The 23245-nt window shown below is 40.6% G+C and overlaps 1 protein-coding gene across 1 annotated transcript; it reads right to left on the bottom strand.

Moving 5' to 3' along the window:
* Positions 1–699: 699 nt before the first annotated feature.
* On the bottom strand, positions 700–14974 carry MPHOSPH6 (M-phase phosphoprotein 6). Its single transcript, XM_037816308.1, has 5 exons — positions 14924–14974; positions 10284–10396; positions 4276–4366; positions 1822–1916; positions 700–1390 (listed from the first exon to the last, which is right to left on the bottom strand). Exons 1-5 carry the CDS (start codon positions 14972–14974, stop codon positions 1258–1260), a joined length of 483 nt encoding a protein of 160 aa, XP_037672236.1. The 3' UTR covers positions 700–1257.
* Between the last annotated feature and the right edge of the window lie 8271 nt (positions 14975–23245).

A 23245-nucleotide genomic window follows, 5' to 3' on the forward strand; every position in this document is an offset into this window, starting at 1 on the left:
TTTTTCTGTTTCACACCACTACAAATGTAATTTGGATTTCTCTTCTTGTGGACTAATAAATAAAAATCATCAATCAATCAACAAAAGGGCCTAAAAAGCATATGCATTAATGCCTCAATTAATGTTCTTTTTACTCTTTTTCTGCTTCCCTGTCCACTCTGTGTTCTTCATTGATCTTCCTACTTTTGGTTTTTGTTTCCAGGTTGATTTCAGGCTGCAGGGAAGTAGTCAGTACAGAAAGAGAAACTAAACGATACACGTCAACAGCAAAACTGATGAGGGAATGCCTTGGGGGGAGGAGAAAGAAGTGCCTGAGAACACAGTTACATTAGTACTGGAATACACGCAGGGAATGAGCAGATGGCCGCCCCTCACCTCAATGGCCAGGAACAGAATTAAATGAAATCAACATTTCTTAAAATTGCTAGGTTTGCATCGCCAGTTACACACACTCTTAAATCCACCCGCCTTGGTACTGATTATTAATTAGAATAGACGGACCGGCCAGTGATAAATTCTATTGGGCTGGCTCATAAGAAATTGATTATTTTCAGCTACTTCTACCATTAAAAAAAGCAGTTTCTTTCAGTTCAACCTAATAATCATTCTAAAGTAACAGCTGTTTTTTCAAAGTTACCACTGGCTAAAAGTTAGATTACTTCAAAATTATTATTTGAAAGTAGAAGAGAACAGAAAAAGTATGTGAAAACATCTTTATTTCAGAATACATATATTTTTAATTAAGGGCTTTAAGCAAATAACTATAATACCATACACTAACAATGACTTGGCAGCATGCAAATACAAATACTTTCAGGTTGGAGTGGAAAATTCCCATAAGACATTTGTTTTCAAAATTGTATGTATAAATTAGTCTTAACCTGATGAATAATTAAAAGTAAAATATATACATAAAGGCAATTTAAACACTGATATTAATTTATCTGAGTTAATCCAAGTCAGTAACTAGACAGCTTTATTTTAAAAGGCTGAGGTAAAAAAATCTTGAGGAGACATACATGTACACATGTACATTTGAAGATCAAGGGCTAAAAACCCATTCCTGATGAATACTATTAAGCAAAGGATGTATAACATCCATCACACATCTGTTTCAAAAACAGCATGTTTCCAAAAATTACACATTTCTTTATAAATATACAATATAGTACTAATAACCATAGAGAAACAACTGGAATGAGTTTCAAAATATAATTTTCATGGGGCATCCTGGAATCATATCCTAGGGCATTCATTTTAATCTTGGGGCTTTAAGAACATCATCTTTGCTTTAATTGGTTTCAGGTTTCCATTGTCATCTTCTTCATAATTGGCACGGTCTCTTTTCTTGGCAAACTTTTTTCCAATTGTTCCCACCAAGGTCTCATATCTGTTAAGATAACATATAACAGAAGTTTAATAATAAATCAAAAAATGAGGCATCAAGTTTTATCAAGAAGATCAAACCAAATGTGTAACAAAAGGATAAAAGTCAAAACTGTGATCAAAAGAAACCTTCTGATTTTATGAATTTCTCTAAGAATGATTAAAGTCTTCACCTTTTGTTGTTCTGGCATTTTCTTAAATTGAGATGTGCATTTTAAAAATATCTATTGTAAATCGCACTGGAAATGAGCCCTCTAACAGCCAGCCTGTGACAGGCCTGATTTATTCCAGGCAATGTAGGAGGAAGCAGGTTACAGTCTTTCTGCTGTGATCCTCACCTTTAAAGAGCACTAAAGACTGGAGGTAAAAAGAATGAATTTGTGTGAGCCAATAACTACTGAGCCCCGTTTACAAAGCTGTCCCAAGGTAAGTTACCTTCTAGCCATTTCTTCATCGGACACATCGAGCTCTACTGTTTCATCTTCAATGTCTTCTGCTTTGTTCTTGGCATTCATCTGAAGCATTAATTTCTGAAAACACACCAGTGCTGACCATTAGGGCTGGAAAAGGCTTTTGAAAGGAACTGGTGATAAGCTTATTTGAAAATAGAGAAAGTGAAGCCACAGAATCTACAGGACCAGCCAAAATTTATTAGCAAGTCACTATAACACTTCCTATCACACTGTGCTAACAGATCAGCTCAGAATTTAAAAAATGACAAAGCCCCAGTAAATTATATTTACTTTTAACAAATGGAAATTGTATTTTAGATAATAAATCTTACTCTCAGTTACTGTATCTAAAGCAGGCACATTGTCAACACACTCCAGTAAGAAAGGGAGGAAAGAAAAAAAAAGACCCTTCAGATTTACCCTGGATTCCCATCTTTGAGCCAAATGGAAGAAGTACTATAGCCAGTAGTAATTTTTAATGCATTAGTTTTAGGTGGGTGGGCACCAGCAAATTACTGGCTAGAACTGGAAGGCTGGCTCTGTAGAACAGAGAGTCTGCATGTTGGCCTCACTCCCCGAACTTGAGGGTGGGCAACATGTCCTGCACAATGTACAAGCACTGCAGGGTCTCCTCTCTTGTTCACCCTTGACACTTACTTGGGCAGATTTAAAAAAAAAAAAAATTGCAGTACATTCTTTAAAGCAAGCTGGAGGTGGGAGGTGGAAGAGAAGAGGGAAGAAGAGAAACCAGCCTCAATTAGTTTTTCCAACTTTTAAAGACCTGAAAATAAAATAAATTCAGGAACACAAGCCCCATGAGGGTAGACTCTGGTTCCCTTCTTCATTTCAGTATCTGAAGAGGGCTGACAGACAGCAGGTATATAATAAAGATTACCAAAAAAATAAACTCTATACCAGGAGTCAATGGAAACACATGAAATACAAAAAGCGTGTGTTCTAAATACAGCCTGCTTTAAATGGGTATCATTTTTAACATAACCAGGTTATGGAAAGATTTTGGAAAATCTTATTGGAAAGACATTTTAAGATAGCTCAAATCTAGAAGGTGAAATTGTTCAAAACCTTTTCTCCAAGAATGCATTCAACAGCAGGAATGAAAGCCATTTTCTAATACGCCCTCCCCACCTCACCTCCCCCACTAAGTTCTTTCTGAGGGCCGTATCTACTATCTTTCTCCCGCTGAATGAGACATATTTTGGAGGGTTTGCCTACCTACAACCCTACTCTTTGGGCATCATATAACAACTCATTAGTACTGATGGTTTTTTTTTTTTTTTTCCTTTACTCCAATACCCTTTTCCTCTACCCAATCTAAAAATTTTAAGCAGGCCAGATCAAAGAAAGTATATATTAGAAACATATACTTTCAGTCTTGACTTTGTGTAAAGTAATTATAACACCTTAATTATCAACACCCTCATCTCCCTACAAAAAAAGGGAAAAAAAGAAAACCAAACTACAATCTTTAAATAAACTTTGGCAACTAGCTTAGTTAACTGTGGTTTTGACTAACATAGCCATCCTTAGAGAAAGTGGTTCTTGTATCTTGGGGGCGTGTGTGTAGGGTGGGTGCCCAGGGGATACTTGGCAATGTCTAGAGGCATTTTGGGTTGTCACAACTGGGAGGCTGGGCCCCTGTTCCTGACATCTAGTGGGTAGAGGTTGAGGCCAGAGCTGGTGGCAAACATCCTACAACGCACAGGGCAGCCCCACACAAAGAATTATCTGGCCTCGGATGTCAGCTGTGCCATGGTTGAGACACCTCACCTTCAGGTGATAAAACTAAAGATTTATACTAAGCATTTATATAAACAAAGTCCATTTGGTTGGTCAAGTACCTGAGAGGATGGCTTTTAACATATGAGTCAGAGTTCTAACAAATACTTGTCAAATGAAGTGACAGTGCTTTTCTACAAACCCAAGGCAGGATAATTTGAACAGTTCAGCCATCAGGTGAATATTTGCTTTTCAAACAAACTTTCCAAATGATCCATTTAAAAATCTATTTACAAGCTTGGATTAAAACCTGTCCATTAAAAGTCAAATTTCATGAATTTTAGTAGCATTTTCCCATTAGAAAAGATACATTTATAGGTGCCAGAAAATAATTTGTTGTAATAGCATCACATGAATAAAATCCTGATGTTCCTGTAAAAGATCCAAGCTCATATTCTAACACTTAAGTGGCACTGTCAGGGATTAAATATTGCTATATTAAATTATCTACTCAATTCTATCATAAAACTAGACTGCAATGCCTGCAAGTTCTTTAAATAGCTATGGTGATATTTTAAGACTTGTTATTTTCTATATAATAAGGAGAAACAGTAGCTGGTAGGAAAGAACCTAAACCCAATTATTAGCAGAATGAACTCAATTGGAAAATATTTAAATTTGAAGCCATGATATTTAATACCTCAACCTCAGGATTAAATCCTCTGAATGACATTCTTCCATAGAGAAGGTCTTCACATAGCATAAAACTCTGCTCTTCTATTATGAAACTCCTACGTGGAAAAATAAGCTTATGTTAATAGCATGTCTGCTTACAACAAAGCATAGCAAATAAAAGTCAAGACTTCAAACAAAGAATCTTATGGCTCTTAGGAGAAGCAAGAAAAAATACAGTAAGATTTCTGAGAGTCAGAAATAACATCTGATTAATTTCGCCATCAAAGGCATTAGGAGACAAAAGCTGCAGGCTAGAGGCAAAGCATCTCCTGAACACTCCATTTCATTGGTAGAAATGCCTACCTAGTGTAGAGGCCCACAATATTTATAATAAAACGGAATTTTCCAAAGTTGAAGCAAAGTTTCCTTTATGTTTATATGCCCCACCAAGTTCTTCATTAACTATCCAGGAAGCTGTGGGAAACCTGAGCCTGGGCAGCCTGAAGAGAGTGTACCAGTTGGAGTTCTTAGAAGTAAGCACCAAAAACTGACTCTGGATGGTTTAAGCAGAGAAGGAATTTATTGAAGGGATAGTGGGTGCCTCACAGAATCATTCGGAAAGTCGGATGCTCACAATTGGAAAATGGGCAGAAATAAGGGTGGATGGGTGGTGAAATCAGAATCGAACTCAGGCTACAGAACTGCCCCAGGAAAAACAATGCTGCTGCTGAGCAGGCTGGACACCATGGAGGGTGAGGCAACCACTGCTCCTGAACCAGGTGCAGGTGGGGCCACTGTGGTCCCCAAAAAGGATTCTCCTGAGCTCGAGACTCAACATCCAGTGAGCGTATCTGACTACAGTCAAGCCATAAACCACAGAAGAAGTCAGGAAAGCAAATATCTGGTCCTTACACCTTCTTGGGTGGGAGAAAGGCTCTATTACTCATCAAGATTGATTGGCTGATTGATTCATTCATTCATTCACTCACTCACTCAGCAAACACTTATTAAAAACTTTGTGCCAGGCACTGTTCTCGAAGACAGGGAAACAGCCATGAATAAGAAGGCCTGTGCTCTCATGAAGGTTAAATTCTGGATAGTGGTACCAGACAGTAAATAAGTAAAAGTCAGTTATTCCACTCTTGGACATAAGGGAGTGTGCTGGTTTGTATGTATTATGTCCCCCAAAGTGCCATTATCTTTGATGCAATCTTGTGTGGGCAGACATATCAGTGTTGATTAGATTGTAATTCTTTGAGTGTTTCCATGGAGGTGAGACCCACCCAAATGTGGGTGATAACTCTGATTGGATAGTTCTGTGGCAGTGTGGCCCCCGCCCATTCAGCTTTGGCCTTGGTTAGTTTACTAGAGCACTATATAAGCTCAGACAGAAGGAGAGAGCTTGCTGCAGCCAAGAGGGACACTTTGAAGAATGCACAGGAGCTGAGAGAGGAGCTTCAGCTTACAGAGACATTTTGGAGATGGCCTTTGAAAGCAGACTTTTACTCCAGAGGTGAGAGGACAAACACCCCAAGAGCAACTAAGAGTGACATTTTTGAGGAGCTGCAGTCAGAGAGGAACGTCCTGGGAGAAAGCCATTTTGAAACCAGAACTGTGGAGCAGACGCCAGCCACATGCCTCCCCAGCTAACGGAGGTTTTCTGGATGCCATTGGTCATCCTCTAGTAAAGAATCAGCAAACCAGAACAGGGAGCAACTGGTAATAGATTAGTCCTCCTAACATAACCAACTATAAAATAGGAAACAACTTGTGCCAGTTTGAATATATTGTGTCCCCCAAACACCATTATCTTTGATGTAATCTTGTGTGGGCAGATGTTATCAGTGTTAATTAGACTGTAATTCTTTGAGTGTTTCTTTCAAATGCGCCCCACCCAGCTGTGGGTGATGACTCTGATTGGATAATTTCCATGGTGGTGTTGCTTCGCCCATTTGGGGTGGGTATAAGTTGATCAGTGGAGTCATATAAATGAGCTGACATAACAGAAGGAACTGAGTGCAGCTGTGAGTGACGTTTTGAAGAGGAGCAAGCTTGCTAGAGAGGAACGTCCTGGGAGAAAGCCATTTTGAAACCAGAACTTTGGAGCTGATGCCAGACACGTGCCTTCCCAGCTAACAGAGGTTTTCCGGATGCTATTGGCCATCCTCCAGTGAAGGTACCTGATTACTGACGTGTTACCTTGGACACTTTATGGCCTTAAGACTGTAACTGTGTAGCCAAAATAAACACCCCTTTTATAAAAGCCAATCCATCTCTGGTGTTTTGCATTCCGCAGCATTAGCAAACTAGAACACAACTGTTTCCAGAGAACGGACAAACAAAACCAGGGATGTGATCTTTGAGAGACACACAAAGCAACTTGGGCATCTGCATCTTGGGCCCCCATAAATCTTGCTCCTTAGGTTCCCTCGCTCACCAACCCTCTAGCACCTCACTCCATCTGGGACCACCTCTTCCTTATTAAGGGGAACCTAATTCAGGCACACAAACCCCTCAACTTTTTGTTCAGCCTTTCCTAAAACGTGGGATTTCCACTCAAATATGCCATCTTGTCTCATTTAGAGTGCACCTGATAAAACTTCTCCAATCTCCCAAGTGAATCACTTCTTTTAGGAAAGCACAAATACACATGAATTCAAGCATTCACTCAAGACAACAGAAGGACTGAGAAGGAAGCAACTCCCAGAGGCCAGGAATGGATTCTGAGCAGGATTGCAGGCCTGCCGAGGCCTTTCCCATGGGTTGCCATGGACACAATAACTTTAACGTTAATAAGTTAATTAATTACAGAGTTGACAAGTGGAATGTACCAAAATGTAATTTTAAATATTTCTTTAAGTTTTCCGTTTTCATTAAGAATACATAATTTTGGAGCTAAAACACATCCAGGAAATCATCTATTTTGAGGACTTCATTTTACAGAAGAGGAAAATCACTGCTCATAAAAAAAATTGCCTAAAATCATACATAATATTCATGGCAAATGAGGCAAAAACTCATTATTCAGAAACAATTCTCCATGGGTTTCTTGCATTTCTGTACATCTTGTGAGGCAGACATTGCCCCTTTGTTACAGATTATCTTCTCAAGGATGTTTGAATAGTTAACAGTTTTGAAAGTTAGTGCCCTTGTCTAGAGAAGGGCAGGTGTGTTTTCTGTTCAGCGTAATAAAGATAATGTCCCCCTTGGGCCAAGGACAAGTTTGCCTGAAGTTCATTATCAAAGCTTTGTGTTTACTAAATTCAGGATTCCTCAGCTGTGATGCAGATTTGTGTGTGCAGCATCGACCTGGGCCCCTCCAGCCACCCCTGTGGGACTTGGGGGACGAGAAGAGTATATTAAACTGGGTACACTCACATAATCTATCTTGGCATATCATTTGGAAAAAAAACAATATGGCAATGACAGAGCAAAACTTTTGATCTCGGAAATTCTACTACCAAGAATTTTTACTAAGTGTCTTATATTGGGTTCCCTGGAGACTCTGAGACAGAGTTGTGTGCTATAGTTTTACTGGGGAGCACTCTTTGTGAGATGCCCATTTGGAAATGAGGGAGGCAGGATTGGGCTGAGGGAGAAGGTGGCCTGAAGAGTGGTTAACCTAAGGCCTCAGCCACCTACAAGGAGCTCAGGAGTTAGGAAAGGCTTTCAGTTGTGGTGCAACACTGAACAGCCCTAATCGTTATCACTGAATTATAATCTGAGACAGCTGACTTTATAAATGGCAATCTCCTGATTTCCAGAGGATATACACATTGAAGTATCCAATTTCACAGCCAACAGTGACCCTCTGGAATAGTTCAGAGATGACACAAGTAAGGAAAGAGTCACAAACACCAATGAACAAAAAGGAACGGGCTGAATTTGGTAATTTCCAAGTACAAGGAAATACATGCACTGCCAAAATTTACTGCACTTTATGCCTTGCACTGTAATTGCTTTACATGTATTACCTCATTATGTTTAGCACAGGCACTATTATTATACCCAAGGGCACACAATAAGCAAGTGGCAGAGGTGGGCCATGACCCAGGACTGCCTGATCCAGAGCCCATGCTCCTCATTTACTGCTTTACTCCACAGCTCCTCCTTTGGATGGAGTGTTAAAACAAACAACACAAACCAACACATTCTGAGAGCGTATGTTTCATTTACCCCTCAGATCCTCTTCCCCCTTCTCTCCTGCTCTATGACCTGGGATGCTGATCTGAAAGGAACACATCAAAGGGCTTCTTTGTCCTTGGCTTCTGGTTGGGTTCATACAATGAAAAATACTATCAGAAGATGTGTGTCTATGGGCGTGTGTGGGGGGGGGGAGGGGGGGGTGGAGAGCTGGGGGTAGCTGGCTCCCTTCCTGAGGGATTACCTTGGGCTGGCTGTACCCTTAAGCAAAAGTAGCAGCTCTTTTAGATGGCTCTCTCCCCATAGCCTCCCTGTTTCCAGATTCAGTAACCACTCCCTGCCTTTAACCCTCCAGACCTAGAGTGGAAATTACTCCCATTAAGAAGCCACAGAGACCTGTACCATTCCTAGTGGTTCCTCTATGCCCTGCTCACACCCTCTGGATCTCTACTACACTCTCCTCAAATTACTCAATTTGAGTGTGTCATTGTTTCCTGCCAACACTTTGACCTAATACATACATAATCCTGAAAAATGGCAAAAAGTTATTATTTACGTACCCAGGGAAGAAACCTAAAGGTCATTTTCCAGGATCAATATGCTGTATTGGGGCGGGGGGGGGAGGGGGGACCCGAGAAAAAGTAACAGTCCTGCCCTTCATTCAAAGCAAGTAACAAGACACCTGGAATACTTCATGGAAGTTTAGTCAAGACACAAACTTACATTATAGCTCCTTACCAGAAACGGTCTCTTCCTGCTACCCCCCTGCTCCCCACCTCTGGCATTACTTCCTCCTCACTCACACCCTGCTTCCTTCTGGGAAACAAGTGGAGAAAAGGCAGCACCTTCCTTCCATCCCTTCTAGTGGGACATAATTTCTATTTTTAGAGAAGGACATCTGATCTTCCAAAAAAGATCCAGAAAGGGTCAGCCAATGAACAAGAGAATATAACATGTTAAAAACAAAACCCAAATTATGAGGCACTGAAAGGAAAAACATAAATGAGCCTTAAGATAGTGAGGGACACCTTCAGTCACTTGAAGTAAACTGATCCTTCCACAGAGCTTACTAACTTATGAAAAGTATCAGGGAGAAATCATAAACAGCTTCAGAATAATTTTGATAAATTAATTGTTGTGAATCTACCACTCCTTCATTCGGAATTATTTACCAAGCACCCAACCAGCTTAGAAGCAGAATAGTAACAGTCTGGTGAGTTGTCCTGGCTTCGGCACTGACTGGCTGGGTGACTCTGGGCAGGTTATTGTCCTTAAGCTTTAGTCTCCTCAATTATAAATGAACTCATGATAAAAGCCAGCTCTCTGTCTGGTAGGAGGATTAAATAAGAGATGTAAAGTGCTCAGCTCAGTTCCTGGCCCACAATATACTCTCAGCAAACGTTAGTTAATATGATTAATATTAAAAGTAGCAACAATTAAAAAAAGAAAAGGAAAGGAAAAAAAAACCCCACAAACAACTGATCTGCCTTTAAGATGATCAGCCTAATGAAGAAAAACCTTCAGTTATCAAAAAAAAAATGGAGATGCCTGAAGTTCACGCCTAATCTTTGGAAGGTAATATGATAGAGAACAAATTACAGCTTCTCATAAAAGGGCCCCTGTTGTTACCAGAGATTTATGGGCTAGATGCCTTTCTTTCATGTTTTAAAAAAAAAAAAAGATAAATGTAAATGATGGCCAGGGGCCAATAAAAATGCTTAAGTCCAAGTAGAAGTTTTATAAGTTTAATAATCTTAGAAAACTATTTGCTAGGCCAAGTCAAGAAATTGAATAGATACTATTTTATGTCACTGCAATGATGAGTCAAATTTATAGGGATTTCCCTCCAAATGCCTAAAGCATCATCAATCTAAAGTCTAATAAACTTACTCTTTCTCTTTAAGTTCTGGCAAATCCAAGTACCAGTGTTCTTCACTAATGATTTTCTTCTCTTCCTCTTCTAGCTGTTTCCTGGTTTCTGAGTCCAATCCCCTTTGCATGAACTGTAAAAACAAAATCAAGCAAAACTAGTGTCAGCAGCTAATTTCCTCATTCTCGAGTTGCTGAAAACTCAAATAACTTTATTCTTCTCTTCCCTCCTTCTTCCAGTAATCCCATCCCATGATTGGGGGTGGGAAAGGGGTGATCAAACAACTTAGCTCCCCCTTGATGACTTCACACTAGAATATGACAGAACGTGCCAGAGTTTACAAGGCAAAATGCCTACTTCCTTTGGAAAACTTTTATAATCCTTAGAAAATTTTAGGTTTTATGATTTAATGAAAGAGGCAACATAAAGCTGTATTCCACAGTTTTGGAATGTCCTTCTCAACCTCCTTCTCTTGGCTGATGCCCAGTCCCTCTGGCATAGGTAAAGCTGCCCCTTCTTTGTGAAGCTGTTCCTGACAGCTGCAAGCAAAATCAGTGCTCTCGTGGTACCCTCAAAGAGTTTCTCAGCACTAAACTAATCCCACCATGTTTTAATTTCTTGAGCATCTGCCCATTAAGAGACCTTAAGGGCAGGGACTATGTCTGGCTCAGGTCCATCAGCAGCTCCAGTATGATGACTGGTGTCTAAAAGCTTTATAAAGGGAGGGGAAAGCAAACCTGTGTCTATAAGCCTGTTCTTTGCATCTGTCTATACTACAAAATGCTGATGAGTTCTTTAGCTGCTCTTTATTCTCAAACCTGCAGAACTTGACTCAAAATACACCAGAAGAGAAAACAGTAGTACTGTTGCTTGTCACTCCATAGCACAAACAATAACTATCTCCTTTAGGGGACAGGAGAATATACCAAGAGATGAATCACAGCAAACTGAATACCAAAACCAGAAAGAATGAAGTCAGCAAAAATCAGGAGCATCACAGCAGGTCTGGGGTTTCCCGGGTCTTCTTATTTCCCCATTTCTTTCCCTTATCTTGGCCTTATTCCTTGATTATTCATCCCTCCATTTCAGCTATTCCAAAAAGAAACTCCAGCCTTTTTAGGCATAATGGCATAACCACTGATTACTCAGGAAACGGCAAAACTTGAAAAAACATTCACAGATAAAATATAGTGATAAGAGCAAATGCTGATGAGGGTATGTGGAGAAACTGGATCACTTCTATGTTGCTAGCAGAAATGTAAAATGGCATAGCCACCCTGGAAGACAGTTTGGCAGTTTTGTACAAAACTAAATATGTACTTACTGAATGACCCAGCAATCATACTGCTGGGCATTTATCCCAGAGAAATGAAAACTTATGTTCACTCAAAAATTTGTAAATGAACATTCACAGCAGCTCTATTTGAAATAGCGAAAAACTGAAAACAGCCAGAATATTCTTCAACGGAGGAAATCTATAGAAAGGAATACTACACAGCAATAAAAGGGAAGAACTATTACTGATACACACAACAACTTAGATGGATCAAGGGAATTATGCTGAATGAGAAAAGCCAATCTCAAAAGATTACAGTGTATGATTCCAGTTATGTAACATCTCTAAAGAGAACAGATTAGTGGCTGAGGAGCTGGTGTAGCTAGAAAGGCATAGCTTGAGGGAGCCTTGTGATGGTACAGTTCTGTTTCCTGAACACGGTAGTATTTACACAAATTCACACATGTGACAAAATTGTACACAACTACAAAACACTCAAGCACAAATGTGTACATAAAAAACTGGTGGAATCCGAATGAGCTCTATGGATTGTAGCAAGGTCAATTTTTTGGTTTTGATGGCACTGTAATACCAGGAGTTACCACTGGAGGATTCTGGGTGAAGGGTAAACGGGACCTCCCTGTACATTTTTTTTTTTAACTTCCAGTGAATCTATTTTTATTTTAAAATAAAAGTAAAAAAAAAAAAGTTTACAAACTACCTAAATTGTTTTGTAGCCCGCAGCTATCTTACTCTGAAAGAAACTGCCATTTTGGGAATGCACACCCTGTACCTCTAAGTCCTTTCACTTTTGCTGCCATTTTCTATCCAGTAAAATAGTCCCTCTTCAAGGTACACAGCACATGTCCTTTGACTGGGACGAACCACCTTTCCCTGCTTTTAATACACTGGTTTATTGTTTATCAGGACTTGTCTGTGTTTTCCAAAAGACTGAGATTCTGAATAGCAGACTATGTCTCTCATTCAGTCTAGACTTGTCATACTTTCCCAGACTTCTTTTCTTGGATGGTTCTCTAGCCTTATTTCATCAGTCTTACTCCAGGCAGTGAAACTCACCAATCCTGCCCAACTGTCCTTTTATCTCCTATTTTTAGGCAACAGGCATTCTTTAATGGTATAAAATATAGCAATATATATATATCTCCAGACTTAAGTTACAATTCTATTCTCCTTACTCTACCGCATCTGAGAACACCCTCTAAAAGTTAGAGATGAACTTCAGCAGGTGTCACAAACGATAGCTGTCTGGTTTTGTAAATAAAGCATTATTGGCAGATAGCCACACTCATTTAATTCTGAGTAAAATGGCAGAGCTGAGTAGTAGCAGGAGAGTTGAGTAGTTGCAGCAAAGACAGCAGAGTCTACAAGCTCAAAACAGCTACCATCTGGCCCTTTACAGAAAAAATGGCCAACCTCTCTGAAGTTTGTGGAGACTTGTTTAGTTAAAATCACAAAGTAAAAGCCCTCTCTACAACCAACATCCTCCACTTTCAACTTCCCAACAGGATCACTCCTTAACCCCCAAAAGCTGACTGAGTCAGAGTTGTTCAAGCACTGTTTGCTGTTCAAACAGTGAGGATTAAATCCCTATTCTTGTTCCATTCTTAGCTCTGACTGAATTACACTGTATATAACAGTCTAAGTCTGCAGCTGCTCCATTCATTTTCACAGGACATTGTGCTCTGTGTGTATAGTGCCCCATTCCTTCTAACCAAAAAACTGGGTATTTATTTCTTCTTCTGTTTTTTTTTTTTGCTCTTCTTAGCTTCCAATGTTCAGCAAAGTCTACAACCCCAATCATTAGGGTGAGGGTGGATAATAGTATTTTAAGTTAACTTCTTCTTTCCTAATTCCAGAATAAGCTTTTCTGTTTGGGACCTAATATCACTCAGCACATATTCATTTGGCCTATTCCAAGAGGAAAAATAACTGCTAAAATCTTTTCAAATCCTGCTCTGGATGCATGCCACTTCTCTGAAATCTACATGATTATAAACCCTTAACCCAGAAAGAAACCGCTCCCTAAAGATTCAAGTTTGCTAATATGCCTGAAAGCAGTAATTTAGAACTAAATAATAATACAATTTACCCTTCACCCTCACTCCCCCTACTCACCCCTAGTCACGCCCTCACTGAGCTCCATTCAAATCTTGTACACACAATGTTTACTCTCCAATCTTTCAAAATATTACTTATCCCTTATTTTCCTTTCCTTAGAAATTCCACCAGACTCTCTAAACATGACATTTAACAATTTATAAGTAGTGTCCACCAACAGGTGGTGTAGTCATTATAAATTGGGGTTCTGGAACCAGATTGTGTTTGAGTCCTCTTTGACTACTGTGCAACTTTGGGCAAGTTTCTTCTGTTTCAGTTACTTCAGCTGTAAAAGAGAGATAATAACCATACTCACCTCACAGTTAATATGGGGATTAAATGGGTTAATACATGCAAAATACTTAGAACAGGTTTTTTAAGCCTTGTTTTCCCTCTTAATTCCTCCCACTTTGAAATTATAGGGTTAAACTGATTTCAATCTCAAATTAAAAAAACATTTTTTTTTAAAGTTGGGTGAGATGATATCACTTGCACCTCAACCATAATAATTCTCTCCATTCGCACCTTATTCAAGTCACCATCAACCCTCACCCGGACCATCAGAACTTCTAACTGGCTTTCTGATTCCAGTTTTGTCCCTGGTTCGGCTTTCCTGCCACCAACGCATTCTTCACAGCAAGTTCAAAATAAAAGTAACGTTAAAGTAAATAAAAGTACAACGCACAGCAAATGACTGATCCCCGTACTCGATAGTTTTCCACTGCTCTTAAAATAAAGATACCAATTCTTAGTCTAGCCTAAATCGCCCTGCACGTTGTGACCACTGGTACTGTTCCATCCTCACTTCCTGGTACTTTCTTCCCAGTCATACTCAACTGTCTTCAGTTCTCGGAAATCTCCGTGCTTGCTTTTTTACCCCTCCCTAGGCTTGTAATACGTCTTTCCCTCAGCTGAGGCCCCTATGTCCCCCCGCCCCCACCTACCCTACAGCCTCAAATTAAGGGCCACTTCCCGCGAGAAGCCTCCTCTGAACCCAAGCGCAAGTGAAGTCACACGGCTCCGTGTCCCCACCATCACTGCACCGAGCACGCTGTATTCTAACTACCTGTGTACGTGTCTCCTCTCCTACTTCACAACCCGGTTATGCCTAACGGGGAGCGGGCGCTTAGATGAAAGAATGAACGCCAAAGCTGGAGGCCCTCCGGGACCTCCCTGGCGCCCCCGTACGCCCGCCGCCTCGGACTCAGCCAGGCCCGGAAGACCAGCTGCCCCACCGCCCGGCCAGCCCCGGTCCGGGCCCCGCACCTTCATGCGCAGCAGATTCTTGGACAACTTCGTCTTGTGCTCGGAAGCCATGCTAGCCTCCCGCCTGACGCTGCGTTCCGGCCTTCAGCCCCACCGCGCATGCGTGCTGCTGCGTGCGTCGTGGCGTCATACGTAACGCAGGGTCGTCCGCCCCGTGGCCACGGCCCATTTCCTCGTTCCCGGGCGCTTCACCTTAGCAGCGCTCGGCGGCTGAAGAAGGCGAGCGATGTTGCGGCCGCCGTCGCGGAGGTCGGACGGGCTTAACCCCTGCAGACAGACCCCAGGTCGGAGGAGACTGAGGGCCGGTGGCCTCCTTCTCCGTGGGCCTCGACCTGGTCCGCTCCTGGGCCCATCACGCGCGTGTGCAGTGCGCGCCTCTCCGGTGCCTCAGGGACTCCCGTGGCCTCGACTCAGGCTTTCCAGTGAGCCTTTGAGATTGTTGCCAGACCCGCCATCTCACCTGGATCGCGGCTTCACACGTAATAATTGATTTTGTATTCACAGTGACCCCTTGAGGTGGTTCTGTCAGTCTCATTGTGTTGAGGTTGAGTAAACCGAGGTACAGGGCGCTTCCTTAATGAGCCCGAAGTGAGAGTGAAGGAGGGGGTGAAAATCCAGGCAGCCTGGCCTCGGCATGACTCTTAACCACTATGCTACAAATTCGGTGAAAAAACGTTACTTTCACTTAACTGCTGTCTTTGTGCCTAAGTGGTCTCTTTGTTAAATAGGAAGGATAGCAAGAAATAGATAGTGAAGGGGATAGATGTGAAAGACGTATGAGCACCAGAAAAAGACTTTTTCTTAGTTTTAATCTAAGGGAGTGAAGGAACATCATATTTAGAAGCGATAGCATTAATGCGCGGGGGTTTAATGCTCTGTCTGGATGACAGTGCTAAGGCTCGAAAGTTGAGAGAACTTGATGTTGAAAGAGTTGGAGGTTGAGTGTTCTAAGAAGAGGGAATAGCAGATGCAAATTCCTAAAAAGAACAAGACAAAGGCCTTGTTGCCATGGAGTTCACCCCAAGATTAGCTACAGATTACAATTATGATAAGGGCCCTAGAGAAAAGTGTGGGGTAGGGCAAGGAATCAAACCATTCTTGTCCAGGAAAGGGAAGGACTTCCTTGAAGATGTGGCATTTAAGCTGAATCTGTAAGGGGAGTTAGTCTGGGAAAAGGCCTTCCAATCCAAGATAATCCTGTGTAAGAAGCCCCTGAGGTCACCGGGGGTTTATCCCGCCCAGGGAACTGAGACAAATCTGTCTGCAGTTTTTGGAGGGAAAGGGAACGCCTGCAGAACATGAGGCTGGGGAGGTAGACCACAGCTGGATCAAGCAGGGCCTTTTAGGTTCTGTTCAGGATTTTGAAGGATGTGCTGTGGGAGCAGAGGTGAAGCAATGACCCAGTCTGCCTTCTGCATCCAGGAGATGGCAGAAGTGTCTTCCAACTTCTGAAGACAAAAGTCTTGAAGGATATTGAAGGATGAGCACGTCTTGACAGCTTCAGAGGCAAACAGCATTCCTGGCAGAAATAAGATGATGCATTCACCAGCCAAGGATGCTAGAAGCTCCACACCTTCTCTTTGGATGTCTGTTGTTAGCAGGCTACCTGCATGCTGGAATACTTTTCATTTTCCAGAAACATTGATTTCATCATGACATTCCCCTGCTCCAAAACTTACAGTTACTGTTACTGCCTGAGGGATAAAGGTCCAACTTTTCAACCCGCCATTCAAACTTCTACATTTTTATTTGACAATGAAAATACAGTTAAGACTGATCCCCAAAGTCTCTTCCCACCCATCAAATGTATAAAAACCGAGAAGTAATTTAAGAATAACAGTGTAATAGCTTTTGAATTAAACTCCTTGATAGGGACGATTGCTCTATGTTCCTGAGTCATAGGACAGAGAGAAGTTTCACATGCAGGAATGTGTTAACCTGTTCAGTTACACAGGAAACATTGATTTGGGGGAAGAGATATTTCTAATAGGTCTGCACACAAAACTTTTTTTTTTTTTGGTAATTTTATTAGAGAAGTTATAGGTTTACAGAAAATTCATACATAAAATGCAGAGTTCCCATATACCACCTGTTCTGGTTTTCTAATGCTGCCAGAATGTGAAACAGCAGAAATGGATTGGCTTTTATAAAAGGGGGTTTATTTGGCTACACAGTTACAGGCTTAAGGCCATAGGTGTCCAAGGTAACACATCAACAATTGGGTGCCTTCACTGGAGGATGGCCATTGGCGTCCGGAAAACCTCTGTTAGCTGGGAAGGCACGTGGCTGGCTTCTGCTCCGGAGTTCTGGTTTCAGAATGACTTTCTCCCGGGACGTTCCTCTGTAGGCTGCAGCTCCTCAAAAATGTCACTCTTAGTTGCTTTTGGGGCATTTGTCCTCTCTTAGCTTCTCTGGAGCAAAAGTCTGGTTTCAAAGGCCATCTCCAAAATGTCTCTGTAAGCAGAAGCTCCTCTCTCAGCTCCTGTGTGTTCTTCAAAGTGTCCCTCTTGGCTATAGCAATGTTGCTCCTTTTGTCTGAGCTTATATAGTGCTCTAGTAAACTAATCAAGGTCCACACTGAATGGGCTGGGCCACACCTCCATGGAAATTATCTAATCAGAGTTACTACCGACAGTTGGGTGGGTTGCATCTCCATGGAAACACTCAGTCAAAGAATTACAGTCTAATCAACACTAATACATGTTGGCCACACAAGAGTGCATCAAAGATAATGGCGTTTTGGGGGACATACTACATTCAAACTGGCATACCACCCTATTGTTTAACACCTTGCATTAGTGGTCACAGAATTCTGAGTCCTTTCATAATGGAAATTGCTGGAAGTGTGAAAGCCTACAACTGCCAACTGTTGGATCCATGAAAAGAAAAAATACTTTGAGTCTCTTCACTCTTGTAGCAAATCACATCAAAGGCTGTGCTAACCCGTACGGTAGGCATTGACCATGTGTGACTATCAAGCGCTTGATGTGTGGCTACAGGAACTGAGGAACTGAATTTTTAATTATAGCTAATTTTAGTTAATTTAAACTAAAAACTAGTGGTATAAAATATTTTTCTGTTGCATACAACTTTGTCTTGGAAGGACTACAATTCACTGTAACCTTTGAGAATTGAGATACACTGGGAGTGTAAAACACCAGACTTCAAAAAAGAGTGTAAGCTATCTCAATTTTTCATATTGTTAACATCTTAAAAATAGTTTGGATATGTTGCCTTACTAAAACATAGTATTAAATTAAATTTATCTGTTTCTTTTACTTTTTTTTCTGTAGCTGCTAGAAAATTTAAAATTACGTTTGTAGCTTTCATTATTTTTCTTTTGCACAGCACTGATTTAAGGACTGCAGTGGCTACACGTGCCTTTCCAGTGCAGAGACTACAGTAGGAGCCAGGAGTAGGAGGAGAAGAAGCTTTTATGTAATGAGACAAATGCAGGTGATTTTTTAGATGTTAGCCTTTGTTTTTGTTTGGTTTTGCAAGTGCCAGAAATGGCTTATTTAATAAAAAGGGGTTTTATTAGAAGGATACTGGGTTGTTGATGAATTGATGAGAAGGCCTGAGAACCAGACCAAGTTAAAAAAACAGGAACCAGGGCATCAAAGGGATCTCAGAAGCAGGAATTAACATGATGTCACTGTAAGAATGAATGAGCTCCAATTGATTTGTCTGCTTTTTGACATTCTACTTAACACTTTCAAAGTCTAGGAGAAGATCTTGTCAAGTCTTAGCTAAGGTAGGGCAAGACCAGATTTATAGTCCCATCAAGACTGCACACAAAGAAATTGGGTGCTGTTAAGCTCAGAAGAGATTGTAATGGCCAAAACAGCAACTTGAACAAGTAGACTAAGGCAAGGAGGAGGAGAGTTCTGTTCCCAAGTAATTGGAAGATTATCCATGGGAAGCTCTGGTCCAAAATAAAATCTTTTCCTTCTCACAAAAGGTGCTCCCTCTTCCTGCTACCCTATTTCATTCATTAAGCACTTGTTTATTGCCTGCTGTTATATGCAAATTGGGTTTCCAGGCCATCCAGCCTGAAAATCTGAAAAGTGTAATGCATTCCTTCTGCTCTTGTATTGTTACTTAACACACCCTGTCAATGACTTGTTCACGGCTGTATCAGTTAAATCAGATTGGTGCCAGAAGTGGCCTTATAGGACACCCAGATAAATTATTCCTAAATATCAGCCTGTGGTTATAACAGAATGAATGGCCGGGGGAAATGAAGACACGTCAATCCCAAAAGACATTTTTGATTCTCTCCCTGGATGATTATGATGATCAGCTAGGACTTGGAAACCACTGAGCTAGATGAACCTCCTAATTCTGTATACTGAAATGGGTCGAGTCATAGTCAGAATTCAGGTTTGTTAAGTTTACATTAGACTTTCTTTTAACTGTGCCCCATTCAGCCCTTTTTCATTGCTGCCAGACAATCTCTGAATTGATGGCTAAATCTTACTACTTTATGACTGTCTGTCACAGACTCCTATTTTTCCTGCCTCCTGCCTTTTTCATTTGTTCTCTTATTAACACATATTTTGAAGCACCTCTTATGTTCTCTGCACTCTGGTAGGTTGTGGGAAAAGTACCCCTCCCTTGAGTGTACGCCACAGACAAGTATCCAGGTCCCACGTGCTGTTGTGCTGTTGTAGGGAGAGGGGCAATGGCAGGGAACTTACTCTGGATTCCAGAAGCTCAGAGAATCTTCCTTGAAGAAGTGACATCTAAGTCAAGGCCCAAAGATGAGTTAGAGTTTGCCAAATAAAAATGGGAAAGGGGCAGGGAGGAGTGAAGGAGTGTTTGTCAGATGGAAAGGTGTTTTAATGATGCGTATTGTGTAAGCGATTAGTCTAGAGAGTCAAGCTCCAGTCAGATCCTAAAGACTATACGTTAAGTCAGAAGGATTTCATCTGAAGGACTCCAAGAAGCTAATGAACTGTTTTAAGCAGGAGAATGGCACCATTTAAAAATTGTACAATAAGGATTGTGTCCTTCTTACTATCACCCTGACTGAAAGGGAAAAAGGGAGATGGAGGAAGGAAAAACAAAGCTGAAGGCAGGGAGAAAGTCTGAGCCTTAAACTCTATTAACCATTCTTTTCTTTTAAATAACTCTTAATTTCTTTTAGATTAGTTTCCTATTTAAACTGATTAATCCTATTACCTAGGAGAAAAAAATCCAAACTCATGCTGATGGTCCAGGCTTTCTACACCTGCCTCCTGGCCTTTCTCTTAGGTTTCAAGCCCTGTCTTGTATCTCAGTTAACTATCCTATAGCCAAATTGATCTCACCATCTCTTCCATATTCCAATTTACCCTCTATTTAAATACCACACTGCCTTCTATTTCTGGAATGATGCCTGGAATAATGTTTTTTCTTCTTTTAACTTTTCAAATCATACCTTCCTCTCAGGGCTCAATTCAAATTTTACCTTTTACATCAACCAAAAATGATGATTTCTTTTTTTTCTGAATGCTGACAGGGCTGTTTTACAGTTTCAATACTTAAATATATACTGCCTTTTACTGTTATCTATCACCATCGCAGGTTCAGGAGGGCAAGTTCAGAGTTTTACACTTACCTGAATCTTTCACAGCTTCAGGCACAGGACTCAGTAAATTCTTATTGAATGATATAAGTGAAAAACTCTTTAAAATGCATGAGACAGCATTTTAAAAAATTATTCACATCCTTTAATAACTTGTAAGCCAGAAAACCCAAGAAGTCTATCCAGCTGAGTTGACAGATTTTTTTTCTTTTCATTTTCACTTTATAAAAGAAAAATAAAGAAATGAAAGGCCAAGGATGTTGTAACGAAACCAGCTTATTTTCCTATACTAATTCTATTCAAAACGTTCTGTTCAGTTGAAAGAGGTCTGATAACCTTTGGACTTTCTGAGGAAGTTTCTAAAGGAGCCAGTTGCTATGGGGATTATGAAGAGAAGAAACTAAAAATTAATTAATTAAAAAACCCATGAATTTATGCAAATGAAGCCATCAGGTCTAATCCTGGAAGGCATTTGGGAGGGGTGGAGGAATTTCTCAGAAAGAAAAAGAATGGAAATGAACTGTTAGGGAAGCCTATTATGATTGAGGAGGATGTGTATTTTCCCCAAAGGGAAGGGGAATTCATGTATTTACTCAAAAGGGGGAAAAAAAGAGAGGTCTTAGATCAGAGGGCTGGAGAGACTAAATAGCCTTCTCTTTACCCAAAGTAAGTTTTTACTTATAGAGAAAAAGAGACTGGGTTGCAGAAGTCAAAGTCAGTAGTTAAAAGGGAAGCTGCTAGGACTTTGAACCATGCTGAAGGCAGGGGCGCTCACCTTTTTTATTTTACATCCCCCTACCACTCTAAGAATATGAGTCCCACCATTACAAAAACAAAAGGCCTGTAATTTTTCTTAGAAGGACAGTTATATGTTTGCAGCTATTCTGTTACTGTATTAATTATTTACAGTAAGTTTTGAAGATCTAAAAATGCATTTTGCCTTTTGGAGAAAATTTTCCAGTTATGAATTTAAAATAGAAACAAACAAAAATGCTCTCCTAGATTACTACCTGTATGCTGAGAGTGTGCTGGAAAAATCGATGGCAGGTGCCTTCAGGCCTGCACACTCGCCAGATGGCGTAGGTTGATGAAGGGTGAATTGTTAATAATTCTGATGCCGGTCTTTTCCTTCTCAGACTACTTTATCCCACTGGTGTGCTCACCATATTTGGCCATTCCTGGTCTAGAGGGCATCAGCCTGGACAAGGGTTTTTGAGACAAAAGTCAACATTTAAGAGAAAGAAATCAAAGTTTTCTTTTTGAAGCCCTGTAAGGTATAAAAGGAGAAGAGGACTAATTTTGTGAAAAAGAGGAAAATAACTAACTAGATATTATATTCCTGTGATTTAAAAAAAAGCAAGCTCTTTATTAGTTTTTAAAATTACAGTTTATTACACAAGTAATTTCATTGTAACTGATACAAAAATATAGAAATGTACAAAGTAGAAAAATGGATGTCTCATCTTCTTCACTTCCCCAACTCCCATTCTTCAGAGGCAACTCCTGTTAAATCCTTTAGCTTTATAAGTTCACACTAAAAGAATATTATACTCTTTAAAAAAGCTGTATCTTTTGAGTTTTAGTTGATAGTAAGAAGGCATTGCAAAGTTATACTCTCTTTTCCCTCCCAAACATGCCTACAGATGATGTTTTGTTGTGTTTTTCTGTTTAGTGAGGTTTGACCACGATTTAGTACCACCATCGGGTGGCAGCCTAAATCACAAGTCCTTCAGAAGCAAATTCATCCTTGGCATTGCAGTCTATGAAATCCATCTTAACAATGGACAATTTTGTGCAGATGTTTTCAGATGAAGTGTTGAATGAATTTTCTTTCTTTTTCCTAACAAGAATGGGAGAGCAAGTGCACACACAAGTGAGCAAAGGAAATATCTGATGACCAGCTGTCTGGGAGAAAATCCTCTCTTCCATTAAGCCATTTCTCTCCTGCCCATCTACTCATAACCATCCAAGAACCACTGAACCTTCTTAACTCTACGAGGATCAGATGAGATAACATATGTGAAAACACCTTGCCAAATGTACAAAGCTGTGCGTTTGTGCAGGATGGTTACTATTATAGCCTGGTTACAGATTGCTTTGAGAGCCTCTTTTTGGGAGCATGGTTGATTTTTAAATGGAGTAGTCTGAATGAATTAACAACCACAAATCCTGATCTGTAAGAACTATTGCATATCTTTATTTTCTTTAAATCTTCTTAAGCCAAAATATAAGATTTTATTGTTCTGCTGGGCTGGTAGAAAATTAGATCTAAGTCATTATTGGTTCGCTTCTGTCCCAAACATTGTGGAAAGATGTGGAATCTCACACAGTGCAAAGCATAGGGGAAGTTCCCTCTAGTCATTGACCATCAAGCCACACTGGGTAATGTGGCGATACCTATTGTTCAGCCAGCTTGGTCCTTTTAGATTCTGCTCCTTTGCTACTTCTATGTTATGCTTGGTGTTTAGGAATCTTTGAAGCGTCCAACTCTCTGGGTGCAGAGACACTCCCTTGTGTCTCTACACAGATTCTCCCTTTTCTTCCCAGATCCCATCTCACTGGGCCTTTTGATCTCTGACTAGTCCCAACATTGAGGACACATTTCCTCTTCCTTTCTCCTACCCTGGAAGACACTCGGTCTCTCCCCTCTGTCCCCAGGATATGTGGCCATACCTCTTCAGCAAGTTTAGGCTTTTACAAGAGACAGGAAGAACTGTAGACTTTAAGAAGCTTCTGGCAAGAGATATTAAGGC

Source organism: Choloepus didactylus, chromosome 22 (assembly GCF_015220235.1).
Source record: "Choloepus didactylus isolate mChoDid1 chromosome 22, mChoDid1.pri, whole genome shotgun sequence".
Lineage (NCBI taxonomy): Eukaryota > Metazoa > Chordata > Mammalia > Pilosa > Megalonychidae > Choloepus > Choloepus didactylus.